This window comes from Micropterus salmoides, unplaced genomic scaffold (genome assembly GCF_014851395.1).
Source record: "Micropterus salmoides isolate LMB-PRFRI ecotype aquatic unplaced genomic scaffold, ASM1485139v1 Ms_hic_scaffold_1, whole genome shotgun sequence".
NCBI classification, from domain to species: domain Eukaryota; kingdom Metazoa; phylum Chordata; class Actinopteri; order Centrarchiformes; family Centrarchidae; genus Micropterus; species Micropterus salmoides.
In genome coordinates, this window is record NW_024040040.1 from 46621287 (window position 1) to 46644883 (window position 23597).

At 39.9% G+C, this 23597-nt stretch overlaps 3 protein-coding genes across 14 annotated transcripts in view; 2 read left to right on the top strand and 1 right to left on the bottom strand.

The window, feature by feature from the left end:
* abi1a (abl-interactor 1a) overlaps positions 1-10432 on the top strand; it is a 47694-nt gene extending 37262 nt beyond the window's left edge. For 2 of the 10 annotated variants that reach the window (XM_038731334.1, XM_038731341.1), the window contains 6 exons: positions 1204-1304; positions 2350-2448; positions 5326-5622; positions 7258-7344; positions 8443-8628; positions 8722-10432. In XM_038731334.1, the coding sequence (XP_038587262.1) occupies positions 1204-1304; positions 2350-2448; positions 5326-5622; positions 7258-7344; positions 8443-8628; positions 8722-8897 (946 nt within the window). In that variant the 3' untranslated portion in view covers positions 8898-10432. The remainder of the gene's footprint in view (positions 1-1203; positions 1305-2349; positions 2449-5325; positions 5623-7257; positions 7345-8442; positions 8629-8721) is intronic. The other 8 variants (XM_038731358.1, XM_038731367.1, XM_038731403.1 and 5 more) reach the window with 5 other exon arrangements.
* Positions 10433-10482: 50 nt separating this feature from the next.
* On the bottom strand, positions 10483-16902 carry pdss1 (prenyl (decaprenyl) diphosphate synthase, subunit 1). Of its 3 annotated transcripts, none has more exons than XM_038731451.1 (11): positions 16710-16902; positions 14617-14684; positions 14106-14196; positions 13595-13725; positions 13257-13398; positions 13060-13171; positions 12777-12886; positions 12594-12674; positions 12275-12388; positions 12094-12174; positions 11100-11240 (listed from the first exon to the last, which is right to left on the bottom strand). In XM_038731451.1, the coding sequence occupies exons 1-11, from the start codon at positions 16863-16865 to the stop codon at positions 11100-11102; spliced, it is 1227 nt and encodes a 408-aa protein (XP_038587379.1). In that variant the 5' UTR covers positions 16866-16902. The 3 variants fall into 3 exon arrangements, with proteins under 3 accessions (XP_038587363.1, XP_038587379.1, XP_038587372.1); XM_038731444.1 differs by having other exon boundaries at positions 14106-14238; positions 16710-16865; XM_038731435.1 differs by having other exon boundaries at positions 10483-11240; positions 12594-12886; positions 14106-14238.
* Positions 16903-16911: 9 nt separating this feature from the next.
* LOC119912228 (protein adenylyltransferase SelO-like) lies at positions 16912-23488 on the top strand. Its single transcript, XM_038731328.1, has 19 exons — positions 16912-17804; positions 17896-18014; positions 18101-18229; positions 18692-18756; positions 18865-18921; positions 19309-19407; positions 19954-20021; positions 20118-20205; positions 20327-20396; positions 20658-20730; positions 20813-20896; positions 20986-21115; positions 21720-21764; positions 21860-21941; positions 22064-22156; positions 22424-22500; positions 22697-22740; positions 22899-22978; positions 23079-23488. The coding sequence occupies exons 1-19, from the start codon at positions 17600-17602 to the stop codon at positions 23199-23201; spliced, it is 1731 nt and encodes a 576-aa protein (XP_038587256.1). The 5' UTR covers positions 16912-17599; the 3' UTR covers positions 23202-23488.
* The last annotated feature ends 109 nt before the right edge of the window (positions 23489-23597 follow it).

A 23597-nucleotide genomic window follows, 5' to 3' on the forward strand; every position in this document is an offset into this window, starting at 1 on the left:
GATGTATCAGTTGAAAAGCAGGGATGAAAGGGGCAGAAAGGGGTGGGGTGAGGGGTTGGAGCAGAAATGAGGATCAAGGCTGGCCCGAGCGAGTGATTGAGAGCTGGAGAGGGGGGATTTAGTTGGCCAGGACAATGATCTAAGAGCCCTGGGGTCAAACAGAGGGTGAAACGACGCTTATAATGGCCACTGCAGAGCTGACATACATACTATACTCCCATGCCCTATATCCTCAGAGGCGGTAAATTAGAGAGGTGGATATGATGGCCAAGTTTAAAGTGATTTGTTATTTACTTATCCTGCCTCTTAACTAGAACTGTAAAATTAGTGAATTAACTATCACATTACTGTAATGCAGCCTTTAGGACCAGAAAAAACATATAAAGTAAAGAATTCTCCATCATCCAATTCAGCAATGAATTGATTTCAGAAACAATCACATTTCAGCAATGAAACTTTCACATATGGGCGCATTTCACATGTGACAAAATCACATTTATTTTGTAAATTGACTAACGTTCAATCAGTTAATTGTATCAGCACTGTTAATATTGACTGGCTACATTAGCAGCATCTGTGGCTGTGTGAACACTGTTCTCATAAAGCCGGCATGCATTATGTCTTTGTTTCCTGTAGTTAATTCACTAACTCCACAGCATTTGAATAAATTGTTGTACATGATATGAGCCTTTGCCAAACAAAGTGTTTTGTAGTTTTGGATTCACCCCTTCTTAATGTCAGCTGCTAAATAAAAGCAAAACTTATTATTAGACTAAAAACACAGAGCACTTATGATAGTCACTGGAAGTTTGTGGACAATCTAAAGCAAGATATTTTTAGGTGGTTTATGTAAAACTATTACTTTTAAACCTGGACTATATTCTATTTTAATCGGTTAGTCTGACTGGTTCAAAACAAAAGTCTTCACTCATGTCCTACTCACCTAGGCGGGTCACTCTGCTGCTCCCTCCTAACAAGCCAATAGACAGAAACAATCAGTGTGAGAGAAGATGTGGAAAGTCCGATGCTTGCTGTACTTTAAAGGCCGATTATGAAGTTTTGCAGGCTCAGAATTCTAAATAGGACAATAGCACATATGCAGCGCCGTCCGTTTATCTGCAGTATTAACCTGCTCTGCAGTCTGAGCAGGTTGCCCTGAATAAAACGATGTCCTCTTTCTCTTCTGTCTGTCTCCTCCCTCAGTGGAAGCAGCGGGGGTAGCAGCAGTAGGGAGAACAGCGGCAGCAGCGGTACTGGCATTCCCATCGCCGTGCCTACACCCTCCATCCCCAACTCTGGACCAGGTGAGCTTTGCTAGCTGCACATCGTGCACTGACAGTTAACACAGGCCTGTCAGCCTTTCTCCTTGCTATTAAGTGAGTGCAGGATTGTACTCAACTAGCTTCAGGCATTTTGTAAAACCTGCCTTATAGTGCTCCTAGCCCACCTAACAATTCTGTTCGTTTTTTGTACCAACGCTGGTTAAAGGAACATGTTTGAGTATGAAAAAAATGTGCTATTTATAGTCCACAGACTCTAAACATTGACCGGCAATTATGAGAATACAGCCTATGCTGAGACTGACTTTGGTGTGTATATATATTAAACTGTAAACACGTCTGTGTCCAATTTAAGTATTTGCGTAATTTGCCCAATTGAGAAATTCAAAGCAACAAACATCAGGAAACAAGTTTATTTCTGTACATATTATATACATGTGATAGCAGTAATAGGCATTACTTGACATGATGTAAACATGACTATTGCTATTTGCAGTTTGTGACACTATGCTACACAAAGCCTATGTTTACCAGACGGGGATTATGGAGGCCCATTGTGTTCTAAGCACAGTTGATTCTCTATCCTACTGTGTAAATAGGCCAAGCTGCGTTAGGCCTGCTGCTTTATAGTGGAACAGTAAGGCCCACATAACACCACGCACAAGCTACACATAGCACTGCATTACACCAGGCACAAGCCTTAGATGCTGTTGTGTTTAACTTTTGCAAATGTTTTCAGCTGAACAAGAAATACTTCAGGTTTATGTAGCAGCCGTTTTTACCTCGCCGGGATTGGGCCAGAAGCACAGTACTAACCACAGCTCTCCCTGTAAGCTGGTCGCTATGGAAACACTCAATTCATACCACAGAGAAGTGTGTGTGTGTGTGTGTGTGTGTGTGTGGAGCAGCACTGCGCCTTGACAAAGTCGAGGTGCTCCTCCGGCCCTGAAGGGTTCTTGAGTAGAGAGATGTGATGTTATGTAAAAGTGTAGAGGTGCAGGAGGCGAGCGAGGCCAGGCTCTGTTCTGCCTCTGCTTTAAATGGTTACTAATGTAAATACTCCTTTCAGTCCCGCCCATGTTCGCTCCCCCGGGAGTTCCTCCGCCTCCCCCACCACCTCCCGCTCCTCCCCTGGCCGGGTTCGGCCCCCCAGCACCACCACCTATAGGTGAGACTCCTCGACGTCAGAGGCAGCTCCTGTCTCCTCTGCTGCCCGGATGGTGGAGATGTACAAATCAGGGTGCTGTGCGTGTGGATGGATGTCTGACTGTTTGTACACACTGTAATCTAGACCTTCTGATTTTCTTATGTGGAATCATGTCATCACGGTGGGGCTTGTTTTGTCCAAACAAAATTAGGCTGGCCATACATTAATTTGCTCTAAATTGATGAGCTATAAACCACTAGTTAGTTAATGCTTACTTTCAAACTTAAGTAATAGATGCAGCTCTTCTTCAAACTTCATTTGAGATATTTATTTCTGCTGTGTTTGAATTTACACAAGATTGAAAAGAATTTAATTGAATATTCTTAATTTCTTAGCATAACTTGCACTTTCTAGGAAGAACTATGGCTCATTAGATGACATAACATTATTTAGGAAATGAAGAGGAACGGAAATCTTATTGGCTCATGACAGCTGACACCTTCCACATATCAGCCAGATTCTCCGAATGTTCAGCTCTGGAAGAAATGGCTTGATGATTGTCTTGCTTGCAGTGTGAACAGACTGTATGTGCTTCTGTTCAAAGACACAACAGGTTACATACTCTTGTGAGAAAATGTCTGGCTTTTTATTATATTCAGTAACATTTTTCTCAATCATCAGTGGTGGTGGTGGTACTCCCTTATTCTTCACAGATCTCTTGTAATTGGCTAATAAAGAAGTCTCATATCACCTAAGGCCTGGCTTAGTAAATTAAGACTAAAACTGCATTTTACCTCAAGCTACTGTATATCTAGAAAAATATCCAACCCTGTTGGCTATCCGCTCTGACTGAGTACAGTACTTTTACCAACCTAAATTCTAGAATAAAGTGAAGCCATCTGGCCATCTGTATGTGAGCAGTATTTCCATACAAATATTTGAGTTTGAGACTTCTTTTGCACAGGTATGTTTGATGCGAGTTCCTTTACTTTTTTTTACCAGAAAAGTAATTTTAGGTAAAGCTACATCAGGCAAAACCAGATTCTAGCTTAAATCATAACTGAAGATCCCTTTTGGCAATTTTATTTGCATAAAGGCAGATCTGGAGCCGGTTGCACCAGCTAACATCAAACGTAGCCCAGTTATAATGTAAGTTTATAACGTGGAAATGTACGCATCACTAAATTAAAACCGGTTGCACCACATAAATAAGTTCTTTCGTACAGATTAATATTTTACACCCAGCAACTGCCAGATATTAGTGTAGCTAACTGAACCAACTGACAAAGCTAACATTAGCTTAATATATGACCCGTTTAGATTATATTGTCAACATACCTGACCTGATTTGATCAAAATATCTGTATAAACTGGAGATATTTGAAATTACATTTAACAACAAAACAAAAAAACACCATGCCAACAACATTAGCCTAGCTAAATGACAAAATAACGTTGATTAGGTTAGCATATTTGGATAGTTAGAGTTGGCCTATTCCTAACTCTGAAACACTTTTTTCCCATGTATGCATGTATAAATACATAAAAAAATAAAGGTTGTCAGCTGTTGATACTGCTCTAACTTCCTGTTATGATAGTTTATTTCTTTAGACTGGACAGCTATACATGCCGTATGTTTATTAGCAACAGGTTTACACATTAACAAAGTCCTTGCTAGCGAAGACATTTTTAATGGTGCAACCTGATTTAGTGAATCATTACATTGAAATTAGCTAGTAGTTACTAAGAACTAAGGAAGTTATGTATTTACATATAGCCCAGTCCAGGTGCATTAGGTGATGAATTTATACCTGATATATGGTGAGCCGGCTGATGGCACATAATGATTTCTGGGTAATGAAGTTCCAAAACATTAAAGCATCTATTTGAGTGCTGCAAACATTAAATTTTGCCTAATGTAACTTTAATTTACATGGACTTGGAGTCACTGACTGATACTGGCTTTGATTTATTGTCAGAGCTGTGCTTTTTAATTAGTAACAACTATTTTGTGTGTGTGTGTATGTTTGTACAGTGGCTGCTTATATCTGATCGACTGCAATCTCGAGCAAGATGATCACTTGAAACATGCACATTTTATCCTCAGAACATTGCGCGCTTTCAGCTATAATTACTTCTGCCGGCGACAATATGAAGAAGTTTGTTTGCTCCTGTGTTCCTCTGAAGCTTTACTTCCTCTGGTTCCACCCATCCCTATAAGAGAGCAGGGCCTCTCCTGAGAGGCAGCTTGTTATCTTGAAATGTGAACAGGAAATACTCTTTAACCCTTTCTCTCCCTCTATGTTTTTGTCTTACACACACACACACACACACACACACTGCATCTATAATCTTCATATATTTAAGCATATTTAATGTTGTTCGAAGAGATGATTCAGTTATTCTTAGACAGCCAGTGTAATGATACACGTGTGCATGAACTCCCCCTCTCCTTGCGATCAAACGGACATATAATCATTCCTTTGAAAAGTGTTATTTTCACTGCTACCTCCATTGAAACCTGAAGGATCAGGCTGCTCTGTTGCTGCTGTCTTCTCTTTTCCTTTGCTACATCTCTAAAGAACCCTCAGGTGCAGGATTTATTCGGATGACCTATTGGGATTTAAACCCTTGTGAAATATGTGTGTAATATTGTTATCATTTAACAATTTCTGTTACTTCTCTAGCTCACCTGCTTTCTTTAATTGGTTATTGATTGTCTTTTCATAAGGTGTGGGGCTGTAATCAGAATTTGAAAGCTCACATTATCTTTTACGATCTTGATGATTCATGATTTGGGTGCTCCCCCCTCTTCTGTCTCCTCTGTCTAACCCCCCCCCCTCTCTTCGGTCTTGCCTATCTTTCATCTCATCCTTCCCTGTCTCTGGGTGCTTCTAGTGGTGGCCCCTGGGCCTGGTCTGGGCCCTGCTCCAATGTCCCAGTTTGGAACCATCTCGCGGCAGATTTCGCGGCACAACCCCTCCAACTCCTCTGTCTCTATGGTTTCGGCCACGGGCACCTACCGCCGGGCGCCGTCGGTCACTTCCCAGTTCTCCTTGCAGCAGCAGCAACAACTACAGCAGCAGCAACAACAACTACAGCAGCAGCAGCAGCAGCAGCAGCAGCAACAACAACAACAACAACAACAGCAGCCTCATATTAATGGAGGCACTCCTGGCTATGGCCAGAACTCAAGTAAGGCCCTTCTGTCCAGTCCCAGCCCGCTTTAAAGAAACATTGAAACAAAAAACTTCATGCACCATCACAAAATAAAGCAAGCTAACCTTTGAAGCCATATCCCAATATTTCATATTTGCAAGTGAATCACTGCTTTCTGAAGGTCAGACTTGCCAATTCTTGACAGACTTTTCCCTTTTAAGTCTGAAAGTACTTTTTTTTTTTTCAGCCTTTAGTATTGATGCAGACTGCCTTGTCCTTGGGTTCTAAAGCAGATACAGTCCAGACAATCAATGTCTGCTAACAACGCAGAGTACAAGTTTCTAGCCTCGTGTAAAAGCATGGTCAGAAGTTAACCTGGTAAATGCAGTTTTCTGTACATCACATGGGTTTGATTCCTATCTTCTAATCCCCTTTTTTTTTACCTAGTATTGATCAGTATCTTGATACGTTGTCTGGGTTACGACATCTGATGTAGTCTTTGCATTTACAACTCTTCTGTTTGTGATTCTGCCCGCAGAATAATATGCAAGTTAGTAAGGCGGGGCTAGCCGACTTGTCAGCAAACAGGTTGAGCAAAGTATTGCTATGGATGGATGTCACTTATTTTTAAGAGAAGACTTGCTAGTTAATGCTTCTGTCTGCAGCTTGAGATAGCAGGAAGAAGCAGAGTTAGGTTACCTTTCAACTTGCTGGGAGGATTTTTTCCCCTAAGAATGTGGTCACACTGTATGGGTTACATTTACACCTGGCTGAGATCAGATCACAATGGGAGCCAGACCCCCTTCAGATTGCATTCCAATGTGGTCTGTGTGCATTTACACCTGGCATTAACATGCAGTGTGTCTCAGGAAAAAGGCATGAGACACACTGCATGTTAATGCCAGGGGTTCTAGTACCTCATCTCCATCATCAGCCCAGATGTGCATTTACTGAACCAGTGGATAATGTTTTTTTCCACTGTTCAGGTTTCAAGTGTCTCTAACTTGGAATTGATCAAATGATCAGTGAAAATTCGGAAATTGTTAAATAAGAATTCAAAGTACTCTGTACATAACTCCAACTGGGGTGAAGAGGGTTCAGCAGGCTTCCCTAGGGTTGAGGTTGATTAACATCCAAGGCAAACAGTGCCTCCTTCTGGCCATTGGCCCCCACTTCTTTCAGAGCCATGAGCGGGAACCATTTGACAGAAATCAGACGTAATCTGCACTTTATCCTCTGACCTCAGTGATCGCCAGATACCATGTGAAATCTCATCACTCTCACAAACGTCACTGAAGTTTTCAACCTTACAACGCTAGTGTCTGATCTGTGGAGACGCTACAGCTACAGATAGCTGAATGTAATAATCTGAGGAGTATTGTCTCTTTATAAATTCCAGATGAGATTGTTCACATTTTAAAGTTTCTGTTAGCCGACAGGTTAAATAATTTGACCCAGCATTTCAGCTCTCTCTGTTGCACATCACTCTGTCCTATTAGATGTAAACAAGCTCACAGTTCATGCAGTGTGTATGTCTTTGGTGTGTGTCACTGTGGTGTTTGCTTGGGATTGGGGGCGCACTCTTATCTGTCGTCTGTACATTCTTGGTGACTGATGGGCTTTCTCTTTTTTTTTTTTTTGCCTTTCTGTCTTTTCTCTGCTGGCTTTCAGTGTCTATCGCTCCTCCTCCTCCCCCCATGCCCCAGCTGACTCCACAGATACCTCTGACTGGCTTTGTGGCCAGGATGCAGGAGAGCAGTAAGTGAAGAGGCTAAGACATACTTTTCTCTTTATCTGAGCCAACTATTGCCACTTCCAGAACACCCGGCATGCACTGTGCTTGTTCATCCTCTTCCCCCATCTGTTTAGAACAATTAATACCAACCTCTTGCAACAATGAACCATCCAAGAATGTGTCTCATTAGAGTCTCGTCTTGGTTTATATAACTTTATAAGTAGCTTTATCTTGTGTTTGGAGACAAGATTTATTTCTTCTGCTATGAAACTACATGGAACACAGCTTTGTTAGTTTCTTGCTAGCAGTAGGGGGTTTATACACAGCTGCTGGAATAATCCCTCTTTTTAAAATATGTGCAGTGGAAAGGCAAGCAACTGAGACTGTCGAGGCTGCCACCTACTGTTTTTTTTATATTTTTTGATTTAGTGAGTCATGCAGGGGGTTTTATTGCTGACTGAAGCTTGGCATTCATATGCTGAATGTTCTTGTAGCGCTGCAGGGTTGAGCTGAGGTGAATGATAATGTTTAAGGGGAAAAGTGCCAAAGGTCTCTGTAAAAGAGGACCGGAGAAGATGGGACTCGTTGCTGCCTCCTGCTGGTCCAAAACCTGCTATATGGTTAAATATTATTGTTGGAAGTATTAAGTTACTTTAATCACTGACGAAAAGCAACTTAAGATTTCTGTGGTGGTAAAGTTATCTACATTCCTATAAAGATGCTGTCATACGAACTTCTAACCTACTAAATAGCATGACTCAGAATGTAATAAGATCATTGAAGTGTTCATAAATCATGGGCAATTCTCTTTTTTCCCCCTATATGTGTGCCTGAATAGTTTAAGAGCCACATCAAGAGGACAAACCACTTGAGAGGCTTTTACAGTTTGTCATCCTATTAAATTCTCCATGGGAAGTCCTAACAGTTATGTCGCCTGCTTGATGAATTTAATATTCAAATACCTTCCATACACACTCTTGTGCATGTCTTATTAATTCTGCATGATTCAACCGCCGCCGCCCTCTCCAGCACCAGGCTCATGCTGACCTGTGATCCTTAACCTTTTGAACCTCACAAGGAAAATCAATTTAGTAATCTCACTTCCTGTTTCTATTCACCAGTTGCAGATACTCCCACTCCGCCTCCCCCTCCGCCTCCAGATGACTTGCCCATGTTTGACGAGTCTCCTCCCCCTCCGCCGCCTCCTCCAGTTGACTACGAGGAGGAGGATGCGGCCGTCGTGCAGTACAGCGACCCCTACGCTGATGGAGACCCACACTGGGCGCCCAAGATCTACAACGAGAAAGGTTTGCTCATAAAAAGAAATAGAGTGCAACCAATTTCTGGATACTCGCCACTAGTCCTGAACAAACATCTCCCTTTCTCTCCCCCCCCCCCAGTGGTGGCCATCTACGACTACAGCAAGGACAAGGACGACGAGTTGTCTTTCATGGAGGGGGCAATCATTTATGTCATCAAGAAGAACGATGACGGCTGGTTCGAGGGCGTCTGCAACGGCGTCACCGGCCTGTTCCCCGGCAACTACGTAGAGTCCATCATGCACTACGCCGACTGAAGGGACCTCGCAGTAACAGTACAGTCTATTTATTCAGTCATATCGTAATCCACTGAGCGACTGACCACAGCAACCTTGACTCCTGAGACGCGTAGACATAACTGTATGATCCCCTTTTGATATGACAGAATGTTCTTTCCCTTACTGATTGCAAATAAAATGAAAAGTAATATCTATTTAGTTTATTTTGGTGTTATATGGGCGGGTTGGGGGACATTTATGGATTATGTTTTTAAAAAAAGTTTCTAAAGAATTGGACTGCACATGCTCACACCGGTTGAACTCAAAGACGATGGTCACACAGTTGTAGGACATCATCTTGCCTGGACAAAAAGTTGCGATTCAGAACGGAATCCGTTGATGGAACAAATAAAATTGTAATGTCATGTTAAACACCTTCGGTTGAAGTGTTTCTGCTGTCCGTTGTGTATATAATGTGAGCTGCAGCCACGTGGGTTTATGTAATGTGAATTCAGTGAATGTCAATTATGATAGTTTTCATTAGTGGTGCCCTCCACGACTCCATAGGGCTCATTCGTAAAAAAAATAATGCAGATGGCCTGTCAGTTTTCAAGATTAAATACTGTATATGGTATTTCAAAGAAACAATTGCTCCTGAAAAATCAGTCTTGGCGTGAAAGCATGTAAAAGTTTAAGCGATATAATGTAATCTTAAGTTTATTGCCATTATGCTTCCATTATGTTGTAAATGTAATCACCTTTTTAATTTTTATGACTGTTGAAATCACTGAACTTTTTAGACTCTGAAGTGAATTTCAGGTTTTCCCATGGTCTCACCCTCTAAATGCAGACTTGCATTTGATTTGCGTTGGGAAAAACTGAAATGGAGTTTACTTTTTCATGCATTTAGATCCATTTGAAGCAAGATATCACATTCCATTTTTCGATTACTACCAAGCATTTTAAAATTGTCACATCACTGTTAACTTTATACTAATCCAAAGTCTGTAGGATCTATTGGTAACATTGGCAATACTGGACTATGGCTCCGATAGACAGCAGGTGGCGTGCAGTGATAATTGGACTGGTAACCATGTGCCCTACACTGCCATGTGACAATTCAGATGTAATATAGACCAATAAACAACTGTAATACCTCCTCAGCCTTCACCAAGCAACAGTGACCTGCTCCAGGTTCAAGGACCATGTTGAATGCTCTGAACATGAAATCCTCTGGGCTACACAGGTGTACATATTCTAACTCAAGTAAAACCAACCAATCAATATTAGCTGTCACTCAGGTCTACAAATCATCTTGATAATTGTATTTTTCTGTTAACTTACATCTAACATTACCTAATTTTTGACTTCTAAATGCACTGGTCACCATTTGCGATTTAAGGATACTGCAGCTAATGCCTTGATATTTTGCCCATTTGCTTTAGTAAAAAACATTCTGGCTCAATTTCATAGATAGAAATACTGATATCTCTGTCTGCCCTTCATTTGTACATATAATATGTTGATTGAAAAGTTGATGTACAGTCTTTTATAATAAACAATTCTATGTACAACATGCATGTGTGGTCACTTTGAGGGAATTAAAAAATAGCAAAGGCATGGATTATAATCAATAGGTTTATTGAGCACAGAGTCATTGTAGATGTTAAGGCCTTTGTTGTTACAGTGCACTTTGCAGGAACCTTGCAACATTTCACAAGACACATGATTGTTTGGCCTCTGAGGTGTGGACGGATCACCAAGGACAATGACACAAATCCAAGACAATGTTTCACCTCCATTGCGTTCGGAGTCACACAGATTGGCATGTAACAAACTGTCAGTCACAGTCGACTAGTTTGAGGCATGGGAGGTTGTTACAGTACTGTATGCAGTTTAGTGACATCCAATGTATTTCTTCCCCACAAAAACCATGTGTATATCATTATGAAGCAGCTCACCCACATGTATATTTCTGGAAGAGGTTGAGAGCGCCATGAAAAGATATCGTTTCAGAGAGACCCCTGCATTCTGTTTTGATTAAGTGTTGTGATGAATTAGCTTGCTGCCATATTAATTCAGAGTCGGCACCAAAACCAGCAGCAGGGGTCCTTCCAAACCAAACTCCTCCGCTTCTCACCGTTTTTGTCCTACCCTGGCCCTTGCAGACGCAGGGAGGGAGAGAGGGGCAGAGTTGATTTGTACAGATAGCTGCCTGAAGTGAAGCCGGGCAGTGAAGGTTCACTTGTCTCTGGTAAGGACCATCTCAGTGAGCCTGATGAGGGCGTCTCTCTCTGCCGACGGCCTGAGCATGCTGATCTGCCTGATTGCTTCTTGGCAGTAGCGCCGGGCCAGGTAGTTGGTCTGTTGCACGCCATCACTCTGAAACAGAACAAAGAAGAAGGCGTTGTCACATTGTTTTAGTCTTCCATCTACCTAAAGGAAAGTTTAAAGCATTTATGTTCTGTACCGACAAAGCTCTGCTTCTCTTTCACAGTTACTCACAGATTGCATTGTTTGATTATTTTGTGAATCTCAGCTGTTTTATCACTGAATTATACTGTTCATCAGGGAAATGTGCATCAGTCAAAACCAAAGAGCGCTGTACAAACTAAAATCAGCCGCCTCCATCACCAACTAAAGGTACACACAGCTTGTGTAAGGTTCTGATATGTTAAGGTTTTAATCATCCTTAATGCATCTTAAACCTTAATTTGCAATAAAAATATCTCAAAGGAAGCAGATATTTTTAAAGTCTAGTTAAGGTAGGGCTGGGTGATATGGACAAAAATGTTATCACTGTAAAAAAGTTCATATCGTACAATATCGATAATTATCACGTTAAATGTCAAATCATTGTTTCTTTGGAGTTTAAAGGCTGATTTTCGCTCCCGAGTGAAAGTTGAAGAAACTTTATACTTGATGCCAAACAGTGGATCACTTCACAAATCTGAGGTACAACATATTGAAAATCTTGCATGAGTTAAAATTAAAATCTTTTTCCAGTCCATTTTCTTCAACAAAATAAATAAAAAAAAAAAAATGCTAATTCATTTGGAATTCAAATGAATTAAACATTTCTTGAATTTATTGATTGTTTTATTGCCCAGCCCTAAGTTAAAGCTTGTATCAGTAAGCTTTGAGACTTTTCAAGGCCTTACATTTAACACATTATTTCAGAATTGAGATTTGAGAAACCTGCTAATCTTTATTTACAATGTATGATTGGTCATACCTGAAGGACGTACTGCCAGGCTCGATCTACGTCTCCTTTGGAGCTAAAGCGTCTCATGATCATTGCATGGAGCTCAGGAAACTGAAAAGGCAGAAAGAAATTGAGGTTAAGACAGACAGCGGTGACGCATGGTGTGTGTAACAGACGTGTACACACAAATGACCAACAATGTCTCACCCACCTGTTGACAAGCAAACAGGACCGGGCCCGTGGCCAAGCCCAGTTTGAGATCTGCAGCCGAAGGCTTCCCCAGCTGATTGGCTCCTGATGTGAAGTCTAAGACATCATCCACCAGCTACAGGACACAAAATTTACTTGTATTATTTTACAAAAACCTATAGACTTTATTTCTACATAACATTATGTCAAGGATTAAAACCAAATGTATGGAGACATCCTTCCACTAAAGAAAATTATCATTTTTAATAGAGCTTTGGGTCTCACCTGTCTATTAAACAACAGATCAGCAACCACATCTGCAAAATAAAATACGAAATTACCTGAAATGCGATGCCAACATTCTTCCCATACTGGTAGGCTATTTCATGAACATCAGGATCAGAGTTTACCAGGATGGATACCTTGGATGAAAGAGATGCAACAGTCAACAAAAAGCAGTAAGTGTGGAAACCGATGCTTTTTCTCCAACTCAGTGATATTTGTGGGAGACAGAACGTACATACTGCTTTACAACTGTTTGCAATGAGACTCGCTGTCTTCTTAAAGGTTTTCTCGAGGTAGTGTTTGAATCTCTCGTTCTCGTTCTCTTTGGAACCCAGTTGCATGAACTCACCTGGAGGCACGACCAACATTAAAGTTTGTTAATGGACATAAGTCGATTCTAGGGACAGATATTTTAAACAGCTCCTGCTCCTACTACAGCTTCCAATGTGCAAATGTGTTTAGTCCAGCTTTAAGTACAACTTACATAAAGACTATTACTGACATGGCAACAGTTTACTGTACCTCGCACCAGGTCCTCTATCACCTGAGACAACACCTTTACCACTGTGTTGTTACCGATACGAGCCAAGGCCATGGAGGCAGCTGAGAGGATGAAGTCTCCAGCCAAGATAGCCTGGAGAATGACATTCATGGAAATATGATGTGAGGAGAAAAGGGAAGAACGGAGGTGTTTTTTTTGCTGATTTGATTCCGCTTACCTTTCTTTCACCCCACATTTCATTGATTGTTCTCTTTCCCCTTCGCTTGTCTGATCCATCTATGACATCGTCGTGCACAAGGCTGGCAGTGTGGATCATTTCTGAGATCATAGCTATGGCCCTCTGCCCTGGGAGCAAATCTCTACAGAGGACAAAGAAAGACAACAGATTGCAGAAAGTGAGATGAAATAAAACCCTGGATTATGCTTCATATAATATTTTAATCACAGGGTGTGGTGCCTTAACACTCTGAACTGTATCAAAGGTCACTGTGGGTTAGCAGTAAGTAAAACGTTGTATTTTGTTGAACTGTCTAAAGTGGAGTGGTCCAATTTTACCCAGATCTGTTGCTGTGGATGTTGAGTGCCCGGGCCATCAGGACAACTATCATTGGTCGGATGGCCTTGCCTTTGCCATCAAAGTAGTAGTCACAAAGATACTTCAGCTCATCTTTGGATACAAATAGTTCCTGTGAGGCCGAGTAATAAAATATATGAATTTTATTTCAACAATAAATCAACTAGTGTCCAAGATATGTCAAACACCACGTGACATTCAAATGTCTTACATATCAAAATTTCTGTCTTAAATACTCTTTTGGAGATGACAACACTTGGATGGCTTACTCGTTGTGTTATTGAACTGTCCCTGCAGCTGAAAGTTCAAACCCAAGCAGAAATTTTAACAAAATAGACTGATAGTACTCTGACTCAAGATAAGCTATAAATGTGCTTTGTTTAGTTGTCCTCTTGTCTTTAGGCTGCATGGATTGTTAACTAGCTTGATGTTAGCTGGACATTAATTCATATGTAGAGACACCTAGCAAGTACACTCTGTATTGAAAAGTACCTTTCTGATGTCATCGTATAAACTTTTTAAATCTTTCTGGGCTAATGCGAAGGGGTCCTTTGGCTTCGCATCACTGTGCATCTTTCTGCAACTGCAAGACAGTAATGTGGGATCCAGAAACTGTGACTTGTGTCTGGAGAGACAAATGACACAAGTACAAGTTAAATCTTAAACAATGCACTCATTCTAAATACCATAAAATAAGAAAATATGCAGAAATTCAAAAGGCATATAGCCAAAATAACCTTTAACAGGCTAATATTGGCTATTATTTATTGATAATTTATTTTTATCCCATTAGCTGTTAGCAGTGCAACCGCCACTCTTCCTGGGGTCATTAGAAAAAAAGTAACCACAACAATTTAATGTGTGTTATTGCACCGCTTGATGTTTAACCAAAATTGCTTAATTAAGGTGCAGCTGCCTGGCAGTGTAAGGTGACCATTATAACAATACTTCAGTAAATAGTTTGGTTATAGTGCAAAGCCTTGTACAACCAAAGACAACTCACCTGGTGAAAGATGAGGTAAAGCTTAGAGTTTTCAGGTTTATCTGCGTTGGTAAAGGTGACGGCTGCCCCTGAAAAATCGAAGCATATGAGAGATATAAGACTTTAGAAATGAGAGTGCTTTTTGGCCATCAGATTTAGCATTTCTCCCCAAGAATGTTATTCCATGCATCTCGGAGAATCCTTTAACAACATGCAGACCGTCATGTTCGTACATAAAATTTACAGAAGTAACAATTGAACAGTTACCTGCAATAATAAAACATGAAAAATACAAATAATGAATTGTTGTGAAATTCTTGAAGCAGGTCATTGTCTCTTATTTAAATGTAGTTTATTTATGCTTCCTCGACCTACAAAGATTCACTAAGTGTCCAAATAAGGTTATTGTATACCCCTCTATCCACATGTAAAGACTCGATTGGATTTGTTCAAAACAAGGCAGTTTAACTAAAGTTAACCTAAAGTTACGTTGTGTGTTATTCAAGCCACATGCAACACTTTCTACATAGAGCCAGTCAGTCTGTCTGTAATGAAACAAAATAAACCAGTTCAGACATTACATTATATTTACATTTTGCTGAACCTTTTATCCGAAGCAACTTACAACTGCTATACATGTCAGAGGTCGCATGCCTCTGGAGCAACTAGAGGTCAGAATGATTGTAGTGTTTGTAGTCCACATACGAGGAATTTGCTTTGGTGATAAGGTGCTACACGTAGACAAACATACAGTTGACATAAATAAATGTAGAAATATATAAATATAGAATAAACAAGTTAAATAAGAATAATAAAAGAATAGAGAAAAATATACAACTATTTGCAGAGAAAGAACAATGTGGCAGCTATTTAAATGTGCATTACTCCGGTTTGTGTCGTGCAGATTAGTGTTGCAATGGAAGAGAATATTGTGTACATAAATATATAAATTGACAAAATATAAAACAACAATTAACAACAAATATGTGCAATAGGTTAAGTGTCTTGCTCGGGGACACACTGGTCCAGTGAGTTGGAAATCTTTTTGTAGCCATCTCCTGACTTGTACATTTCAAGGATCTTTTCTCTGAGTTTCTTGGAGTGTTCCTATTTTTCCTTCATGTTGCAATTGTAGTAGGAATACTGATGAACCAGAGACTGGACCTCCCAGACACAGGTGTTTTTTTATACTACAATCACTTGACACACATCAGCTGAATTCAGGTGATCTCCATTTCACTAATTGTGACACTGCTGGCATCAACTAGCTGGACTTCTGTTGAATTAGGTCAGTCACTTTAAAAGGAGGTCAATATTTATGCAATCATCTTCTTTATTATATATATATATATTTTTTTTTTTTTTTAATCAATTAACATTAGTTTGTAATAATCTGTTTTCACTTTGATATTAAAAGGAGTTTTCTTTGCAAATTCTATTGACCATGATTTCACGTATAAAAGAAAAAAAAGGGTGAAACATCCAAGGGGTGTGAATATATTTTATAGGTATTGTAAATACCAGCTACAGCCCTGATGTGATTATGAAGTTTCTAATTTGTACTGTTTTGTTATGGAAATCTGGAGTAACACAGGTGAGTCGATGCCAAATTAATTAATGCAAATCTAAAGAGCCAAGTAATGCTTTTGGACGACTATAAACATTAAAAACTTAGCCCAATGTAACCAACACTTCCATAGTGATTTGTATGTTAACATGGCAAATTTATTACTTATGTACAGGACACCAAAGTGATACTGACCCATATATCTAAGTGTATGAGGACTTGACAAGACACAGGGTGGATTCAGATGGACAGCTGGCTAAGTAAAGGACTGGGCTTAGTGTAAGTTCCCTGTAATTTAAGGAGCAAGTCCTGACCTTTCTGTCAGCTGAGTGAGCTCTGAACACTTCCTGGAACAAGCCACCAATCACTTCATAGATTCTTACAAAACAGGAAGCTCTTGCTTAAGATAAACAGCAGTTGTAGAAAATGTCAGAGACACTGAATTAAAAAAGTTCACCATTCAGTGTTGGCAGCTGACAGCTCGGCAGCATGTATGACCTTCCAGGTTTGACAGGACTCCCACTCCTCCTAACAGCCGCACACTCACCTCGTTCCTCGGCCCGGAGCTCCAGGATAACCGCAGCAGAGAGGACGCGGAGACGGACACGGGTCTGGCCTTCAAACACCACAAGCTTTCAAATAAACCCGTGCTCGTACACTTTGTACTCCACCTCCGGCACTGCCTCCACCACGGACCCGCCATGTTCGTTCCCCAGCAGCGTGCTCGCTGGCACAGGTTAAGGACCGGAAGCGGAAAACAGCAACGAGACGTGGCTTAATGACGTTTCTCAACAAGGAAGTTAAATTCCTTAAAAACTGATGTTTATCAGGCGGGCAGTGTTAGATGTTGTTTTGTGTTTAAATGAAGCTACAAATATGTGTCGTCTTATAAGTCTCCAGATATATAGTTGCGTATTTGGGACGAGGCTAGTTGCTGGGTAATAGGTAGCTGACAGCTAATGTAATGTTTATGGGTTATTAACGAATTAACCTAAATTATGTTACCTCTTTATTTTCACAGGGAGGTTTAATGTTACAGCTTCATTTTAGGATGGGCGTCATTGGTTGTATGTTTATTAATTGTCTTAAGTTACTTAAAAACTGACAAGTTTATTCAAAGTCTATATTAGCCTTTCCTGGGAGGATTCATAATTTGCTTTCCAGTGGTGCACAGTAACTAATAACTTGGTTAGATACATTTAAGCACTATTACTGTACTTAAGTACTAATTTTAGGTGTTTGTACTTTCTTGTGTATTTCTGTTACATGCCACTTAAAAGTACTTATTTATTCATCTACACTACAGTAACGTTACAACATTACTGCACTACGGTAATATTAATGCTGCAAGTCATAGCTTACCCTATTTTATTTGTAGCTACGACAGTTTGAACAGGTACTTTTAAGGCAACTGCTCTGTCTGTGGAAACTTGCAGTATGCAAACAGTGTTAGTCTTTGCCCTAGTAGCAGCGACCAGCTTCTCACCTGTATATGTCCTGGAGTTTTGCCAAAGTACTGACCCTGGCTGCCAGAGTCATGACAAAAAGTTATCAGACGCTGTCAAATCCAGGTGGAACACGAGTGCTTCATACCTCATACAGGACCTGGACCAATTCAGTGTGTCCTGCAAGAAGCTCATAGGTAAAACTGATTCTGATGTGATGTCATTACAGGTCGAATATATTTATGTTAATCTGAATAAATGTTGTCACCGCCCTTCTGTCCTCTGCAGAAGCATTCCCAATCGATGAGGTTGATGGCAACTTTGTTCGCACTGTGAAGAACTGCATATTCTCCAAATCCACTCCAACCCCACTGAAAGGCCCGTTGAGACTGGCAGCAGTTTCCAAGGTGGCGTTGTGATCTCATCTTCAGCATCACATAGCGTGTATTTAAAAACAGAGATATTCATTTATATTTTCAACTTGTCTCAACAGGATGTCATTGAGGGGATCTTAGATGTAGACACGGCTGTAACACAGTCTGAGGAGTTCCTGCATTATGCGAGTGGTGGCAGACTGCTTCCAGGATCTGTACCACTTGCACACAGATATGGGGGTCATCAGGTAGAGTTTCCTACAAAATAGTTTATTTGATTTAGCCTTACTAGATTGCATTGCGTATATGCAAACTTAAAACATCCAACATATTTTGATTACCAACAGAGTTAACATTGGACTGTTTTGCACCAAGTTATTCAGAAATAAATGTTTTACAACAAAGATATAAAACATTTCTTATTCTTATAAAAACAGGTGTGTTCCAAGCTCCATGTTTCAGTCATATGTCAATAGTTATACCTTATACCGGTTCCTTTAATCAAATCATATTTTATGTTTTTGACATACTATACAGTTTAACCCCAGCAGATATGTCATCAATTGAATTACTAATAAGTTGATTAACAAAGTCAAGGAAATATGGAAGTGTATGTAAATTTCATTTAACATAATATAATAATGCCCATGTACACCTGAGACTAGATCTAGTCATAGTTGGTGACACTAAAGTTTCTGCTTCTCCGTTAGTTTGGCTTCTGGGCAGGTCAGCTGGGTGATGGTCGAGCACATTCCCTTGGTCAGTATACCAACAGGTGAGGAATTTTTTTTAATTAGGTTCCTTGTAAATTAAAACTACTGGATATTTAAGGTGCATCTTCAGCCTAAGCTTTAACTTTTTTTCCTTGTAAAATGTACCACAGGAAAGGAGAAGTATGGGAACTGCAGCTTAAAGGCTCGGGAAAAACACCTTATTCAAGGTAGGTTGGTTATTTTCCTCTCATATCCTTTTTTTCCTTTTAATCATTTAATCTCCCTGTTTGACTTTGCCACATTTGGCAACATTGCATGTTGGTGATAACAAATGGCAACAAGAGGCAACTGTCTTTAATCTAAAATTTCAATATGAATTTGAGGGGGTGGTGATGGAGCAGTGGATAAGACACATGCTTTTGGTGTGAGAGACCTGGGTTCGAATCCACTGTGAGACACCAATGTGTCCCTGAGCAAGACGCTTAACCCCTAGTATGTTCCAGAGGCGTGCAACCTCTGAAATAAATATATATTGTAAGTCGCTTTGGATAAAAGTGTCAGCTAAATGAATAAATGTAAATGTAAGGTAAATGAATTTGAAAATTTGAGTACAGGTCGGGAGATGGTCGAGCTGTGATCCGTTCTTCTGTAAGGGAGTTCCTGTGTAGTGAAGCCATGCATTACCTGGGTGTTCCAACCAGCAGGGCTGCCAGGTGAGAAGAGGGACAGGTGATCAGTCAAAGGCAACAAACAGAGTTAACATTTGCAATGTGACTAATTAAAATCTTTGTTATATTTAATATTGGTTTCAAGGACATGCGTAGTTTTTTTCTGTAATGTATATTGATAATAACTGGGCAATATAACGGTTAGCCAGACTATATAGCTTACAGCATTAACTTACACAAGACAAATCAGCAGTAGAGAGAAAAACAACATATTTTAAAAGTGTTTACCAAAACCCAAATAATTCAGTACTTGAAAATTGTTGAATTTGTTTTCTCTTCTTCTCATGACATAGATAAGAATCCATTAGAAGTCCAGTATCTGTATTAACAGGTATACTTCTGGTGTACAACAGTATTTGGTCTTAAGACCAACTACTTACTAAAAAAGCAAATCAAGACAGGTGCTTAATTTGTGCTTGAAAATGTTTTTCAAGAAATTTGAATTCATGAACCAGGCGCAGGATGTCCTCCTGACCTTTTCATTGTTTGGTTGAGTGTCTTATGGTATTGATCTGCTTGGCTTTGTTTCAGTCTGATTATAAGTGACGAGCCGGTGCTGAGGGATCAATTCTACAATGGCAACGTGAAGACAGAGAGAGGTGCAGGGGTTCATGCAAAAATACTTTAAAACCAAGTTATAAGTTTCATTCAATGTTTCATTACATTACATGTTCAGTAAAGTTTCTTTTTACCAGGAGCTGTTGTTCTGAGGTTAGCCAAATCTTGGTTTCGGATTGGATCTCTAGAAATTTTGGCTCAAAGTGGAGAGATAGATCTGCTGAGGTGAGTCTGGTTACGTGATCATAATGTTGGTCCTTTCAAGCTTTCTTCTCATTCTGTGCCCTCCTATTGCGTTTAGCATACAACCGCTTGTAACATAATTTTATTCCTGTCGTGATTTTAGAAAGCTGTTGAACTTTGTGATTGAAGAACATTTTTCGTCAATCAGTTCCGATGACCCAGAAAAATATTTGGTAAGTTAAAAATGCAGTTATTCGTTTGCTCACCAAATACACGTACATACATACGTATACTTTAGTATAGAAAATAATGAACAGGTTTATGTAAATTAAACTGGTTCACTGCCTAATCTGAGTGAACTAGTTAATCCAGGCATACTGTAGGAGGGTTTTTACTTTCCAGAAACATAATGCTGTACTCACTATATTATACGGAAGTTCCTTGTTTCATACTTACATACATACATGTATTTTTTTGTATTTCCATTTTTCTAGGTATTTTATTCCACAGTTGTAAATGAAACGGCACATCTGATTGCCCAGTGGATGTCTTTTGGGTTTGCACATGGTGAGAACCTCTTCTGGCTGAACATTTTATCATACAGTTTGTACCAACATCTGCTGATATATACTGCGTTCTATCACAACAGGTGTGTGCAACACAGATAACTTCAGTCTCCTGTCTATCACCATCGACTTCGGACCATTTGGCTTCATGGAGTCGTATAACCCAAGTGTGTACGATGATGCATGTCTGTGTTTCACTGAAATAACTGAACACCCTTGCTCCTGTCGAATGTCAAACAAAGCTGTAATGTTGCAGATTTTGTCCCCAACACATCTGATGATGAGGGCAGATACAGCATCGGAGCTCAGGCCAACGTCGGACTGTTCAATCTGGAGAAGCTCTTGATGGCACTCAGTCCTGTGCTTTCTAACCAACAGCAGAAAGAGTAAGAAGGGGACTTAAAGTAATATGTAGCTTGTATTGACCTCTGTTTGCCACCAATATAAAGTGCACTTTATAACACTTCTGTTAACCTTCTACACAAGGGGTTTTCAAAGTCTGAGACTGTGGGCCTCCCCTCAGACATAGCTTGGGAAAACTCCCCTCCTCTTAGTTCAGTTTCGCTCAATTCCTGGATGCCTATGGGATCATGATCATGTTTTTTGATCTCATAGACACGATACCTAATATTGCTGTTTGACATACTGTAACTTCACTCTAATAGTTCTCCCAAATTACTGTAAATCTGAACTCTCTATTTAGCCAAAACACATACATTTAGGCTAATCTATGTGATGCACTTCCGTTCACTGAGGCTCCCCTGAAACAGTTTGGAGTCCCCCTGGGGAGGCCCGCCTCACATTTTGAAACCTCTGCTTTATACAATTTTACCTTTTGAATAAAGAGGTCATTTTTCACTGTGGTAAAAACAGAAGAAACATAAAATAATGTTTGAGCCGATGCTGTTGCTACTCTTTTACCCCTTTGACATTTTAGATTTTCTTAGACAGCACACATTTGGACTAACTTGTCTTCTTTTCCTTCCTCAGCGCTAAAATTATTTTAAAAGGATATGCTGATATTTACCAGATGAGGTGAGCTCCATGTGAAATTATGATTTGTCTTTTCTTTACGTTGTCCATAATGCCATATCCAAGCAGTGGTAGTAATAATATATTATGTATTTCAGGATTCACCAGCTATTTAAAGCTAAACTGGGGCTCCTAGGTGAAGAGGAGTATGATGGATACCTCATTGCTTTCCTGCTTAGGGTGAGTCAAGGACGATGATTTGCACATTCACTGTGACGGATATTCTTCATCTCAGTCCACTAAATCAATTTATCCTCACTGTCTGTTTACTTGCTGTGTACAAATGAGATTTGTCTCTCCAGTTGATGGAGGACACACAGTCAGACTTCACTATGACCTTCAGGCAGCTCAGTGAAGTTTCAACCCGGCAGCTTCACAACAGGAATTTCACACAGGTGGGGCTGAAGTGGCAGTATGTTACATTCCTGTTTTTAGATTTTGTTTTCGAAGAAGTGACAATGTGTTTCTTCTATTTGGGGTGTTTAGGGTAGTCATGATAATAAAAAATAGTGATAAATATAACTAAAGATACATCTATCTGTTAGTATGCAGGTAACCCACATGCAAAATGCTGCTGCTGCAACAGCAAAAAATATTCAGAACCATTGGATCTATTCAGAGATTTTTTCACGGCATTCTTTTCATGATTTTTATCATATTAGATGTGGGCTCTTGAAGATTTGTCGTCCCACAAGCTCTTCTCTGATTGGCTCATCATGTACCTGCTCCGGCTCAACAGGTTAGCAAATATACCGTATGGAATACGAGACCATTCCCAAGTTAGTTACTCTGAAATGTTCTCATGAGGTTATTTGGTTGTGCTTGAAAACACGTACTATAGTCTTTCTTTTCTGTTTTGCCATAATGTTGTCTGTTGTTGTTTTTGATATATCAAAAGTAGTGTTTGTATTTAAACGTGTTTTCCCTCTGTTCAGACAACAAAATGATAGCGATTTGGATCGCCAACACAGAATGAAAAGTGAGCCACTAAACCTACATATTAGTGATGTGTTTGACTATTTAAAATTTTCATATTGAGTGAAGGCATTGTGCTTTAAAATGGCAAATAACAAGAAATTCACTATGATGTTTTTTTATCAAGAAAATCTCTGACTGATTGTGAAATATGTCCTCCAGATGTTAATCCTAGATATGTGCTAAGGAACTGGATGGCAGAGTCTGCTATAAGGAAAGCTGAGATGAATGATTTTTCTGAGGTGAGTAAATGACATTTATTCCAAATCAAACCCACTACCTTTCTGTGGAAAGTTGTTCAATTGGGTTTTAATCCGGTGTCTTTTACTTTCTTAACTCTAGGTGGAGCTGCTGTACCGTATCCTGTCCTTTCCCTTTGTTACACAAGAGACTGCAGAGGAGGCGAGCTATGCAGCAAGACCCCCACTGTGGGCTCAGAGGTTAAAGGTCAGCTGTTCTTCTTGAGTGACTCATGGATAATAAAATAATAAAATGAAGAAGAAGAAGAACAACAACATGAGTTTTTATCATTTTGGTCTAAAATTTATTGGTCATGTTTGATGTTCTTCTCTACTAAGATTACCCACTGTGTGCGGATACAGTGACCAACAAAAAGATGTACAGTTTACAGAAGAATTAAATTCTAATTGTATTCTGCTCATAATGTTCTGTTTTTACTGCTGGACAGCTAAATACTTAAGCATTATGTCATTTCATATTGACAGCAAAATAAATACGAAGATGCTACTGTGTAGACTTTCCTGTTTCCTTCTCTAGGATCTAGGTTCACATACAGTGAATACAGACATTGGACCATATGCACACACCAGAGCAACACAATGGAGGCTAGGCCCAGTAAAG